Below are 2,969 nucleotides of genomic sequence, written 5' to 3'. Positions count from 1 at the left end.
TTGTCCTCAATGTTTCACACGAAGACTCACACAAAAGCAAACAAACAACAAACAACTAAGCATGATAAAATAAAGCAGCAAAGAGAAGGGTTTAGAAATGCAAATGTAGGTTTGGAGTGGAAGTCTCATCTTCTCCTTGTTGAATGCATAGGTTGCCTCCCAAGAAGCGTTTGCTTTAACGTCTTCCAGCCGGACGAATATGCCATGTTAAGCTTCACTAGTACCCACAACATGGAGGGGTACATCATCCACAACATGCTCCTCGAAATTCTCATAGTAGGGCTTTAACCGATGGCCATTCACTTTGAATTCTTGTCCTGTTTTCAAGCTTTGAACTTGGACTGCACCAAAAGGAAAGACATTAGTAAAAACAAACGGGCCAACCCACTTAGAACGCAACTTACCAGGAAACAAACGAAGGCGGGAATTAAAGAGTAGCACTTTCTGCCCAATGGAGAATGATTTGCCTCGAATCACCTTATCATGGAAAGCCTTTGTCTTCTCCTTGTAAATTCGAGCATTTTCATAAGCCTCATGCCTAATCTCTTCAAGTTCATTCAATTGGAGCTTCCTATGAATTCTAGCGGCATCAAGGTCCATGTTGAATGTTTTGACAGCCCAATGCGCCTTGTGTTCCAATTCTACGGGAAGATGGCATAGTTTGCCATAGATGAGCCGAAATGGGGACATGCCAAGGGGTGTTTTATATGTTGTGCCATATGCCCACAATGCATCCTCCAAACGTACGCTCCAATCCTTCCTTGTTGGCCCAACGGTCTTCTCTAGAATTTGCTTGATCTCCCTATTTGAAACCTTGGCTTGCCCATTGGTTTGAGGATGATAAGGTGTTGAAACCTTAGGCGTAACATTGTACTTCTTGAGCAAAGCCTCAATGGATCGATTGCAAAAGTGAGAACCTCCATCACTTATGATTACTCGTGGCATTCCAAACCTTGCAAATAGGTTAGTTCTAATGAAATCTGCAATCGCTCGAGAATCATTAGTTCGGGTGGCTTTTGCTTCCACCCATTTCGACACATAGTCCACAACAAGTAAGATATAAAGGAAACCATGTGAGGAAGGAAAAGGACCCATAAAATCAATGCCCCAACATCAAAAATTTCAACAGGAAGTATGACATTTTGCAGCATTTGATCCTTCGCACTTATATTACCCATTCTTTGGCAATGATCACAAGACATACAAAAGGTTCTTGCATCCTTAAATAAAGTTGGCCAATAAAATCCACATTTTAAAACCTTAAGGGCTGTGTGTTGTGTCCCCCACATGCATAAGTGTGACAGAATGTTAAAATAGAATTGAATTTCATGTCATATTTCCACAATATTTCCATAAGTATGGATCATCCCAAACATAAAATCTAGCATCTTTTTTCAATTTATCATGTTGGTTTCTATTTTGAGTGTTTGGAATTTGTTTAGCCACCAAATAATTCACCAAATCAGCATACCAAGGCTCACTGACCTTAATGGATAGCAACTGCTCATCAGGGAATGTTTCTGAAATAGACAAAGGTTTCTCCTCATGTACCATATGGCTTAGGTGGTCAGCCACCACGTTTTCACTCCCTTTTTTGTCTCTAATTTCGATGTCAAACTCTTGAAGAAGCAACATCCATCGAATTAGCCTTGGTTTGGCTTCTTTCTTTGTGAACAAATACTTTAAAGATGCATGATCAGTGAAAATAATAACCTTAGTACCAAGTAAATATGATCGAAATTTATCTAAAGCAAAGACAATGGCAAGAAGTTCTTTTTCAATGGTCGAATAGTTTAATTGAGCTTCATTTAATGTCCGGGATGCGTAGTAGATAACATGCGGCTTCTTGTCCTTTCTTTGGCCTAAAACAGCCCCTAACGCATAATCGGATGCATCACACATGAGCTCAAACGAAAGGGTCCAATCAGGTGGAACAATGGTGGGTGCCGTGGTTAGCTAGTCCTTGAGGTGTTTGAATGATGCCGTGCACTCCTTATTGAAATCAAAAGTCACATCGTTTTGTAGCAACTTTGCTAATCCCTTCTTATTTCTTTTTATTTAATTTCGTGTGTTTTTGGTTTTAGTTGCTGACCTTGTTTTGTTTTCTTGTTTTTAGGTACTAGTTTATGACTCGAAGTTCTCAACTGATTCGTAAGAACATCTTAGACTTTGATGACGATTTCGAGCGAACTTTGAAAAGGAAGAGGAATCAACAAGAGCCTCAACCGCCTCAACCTGCACCAGATCTTGAAGAAGACGAAGTACAAGTGGAAGAGGAGGCCACGGCTCAGATTTTTGAGGAAGAACAAGCTATGGCAGCAGACAATCGAACAATCAAGGAGCTTTCCACTTCGGGATTAGACAATGCCATGCCTCTATGCATTCAATATCCAAGGGCAGCCCTAGACAAGACCGACGAGTTCGAACTAAAGTCTAGCTTACTGCACCATATTCCTAAGTTCCATGGGTTGTCCATGGAAGATCCTAATAAACACTTGAAGGTGATGTGAAAATTAACTTAACACACAAATTAACCCTTTTTTGACAATTGTAGCATATAAATAAGTAGGGATCATTATTACACCGGGGATTAGGAGGGATTGCTAAACACTATAAACTGACTCAAATAAATAAATCTGACCTTTAAAACACTTAACTCACTTAAAAAGACTCAAACACGTTCACAAGACTCAAAATAGGCTAAAAACACTCAAAACTGCCTTAAAAACACAATCTGGGCAGTTTTGATCCTAAACACAAACTTGGACGAAAATTGGTTCTAACTTGACTGAAAACTCTTAAAAACACAATCTAAAACATATTTGAACCAATTAGACACTCTAAGACAATTGGGGATTTGGTTTTGGACGAAAATCAAACAAACAAAACAATAATGTAAACTAGGCAGATTTGGACGAATTTGATGGAATTAAGTGGATGATGGGATAGCTAGGAGGTTTTTCTCCACA

The 2,969-nt window shown here is 39.4% G+C and overlaps 1 protein-coding gene across 1 annotated transcript; it reads right to left on the bottom strand.

Moving 5' to 3' along the window:
- Window positions 1–207: 207 nt before the first annotated feature.
- On the bottom strand, window positions 208–1,554 carry LOC148693522 (uncharacterized). Its single transcript, XM_088678036.1, has 3 exons — window positions 1,472–1,554; window positions 468–952; window positions 208–317 (listed from the first exon to the last, which is right to left on the bottom strand). The coding sequence occupies exons 1-3, from the start codon at window positions 1,552–1,554 to the stop codon at window positions 208–210; spliced, it is 678 nt and encodes a 225-aa protein (XP_088534162.1).
- Between the last annotated feature and the right edge of the window lie 1,415 nt (window positions 1,555–2,969).

Source organism: Pyrus communis, chromosome 10, assembly GCF_041283825.1.
Source record: "Pyrus communis isolate YQ-2024b chromosome 10, ASM4128382v1, whole genome shotgun sequence".
NCBI lineage: Eukaryota > Viridiplantae > Streptophyta > Magnoliopsida > Rosales > Rosaceae > Pyrus > Pyrus communis.
Note: the sequence above shows the minus strand (reverse complement) of the source record. Positions and strands in the feature narration are given on the sequence as shown.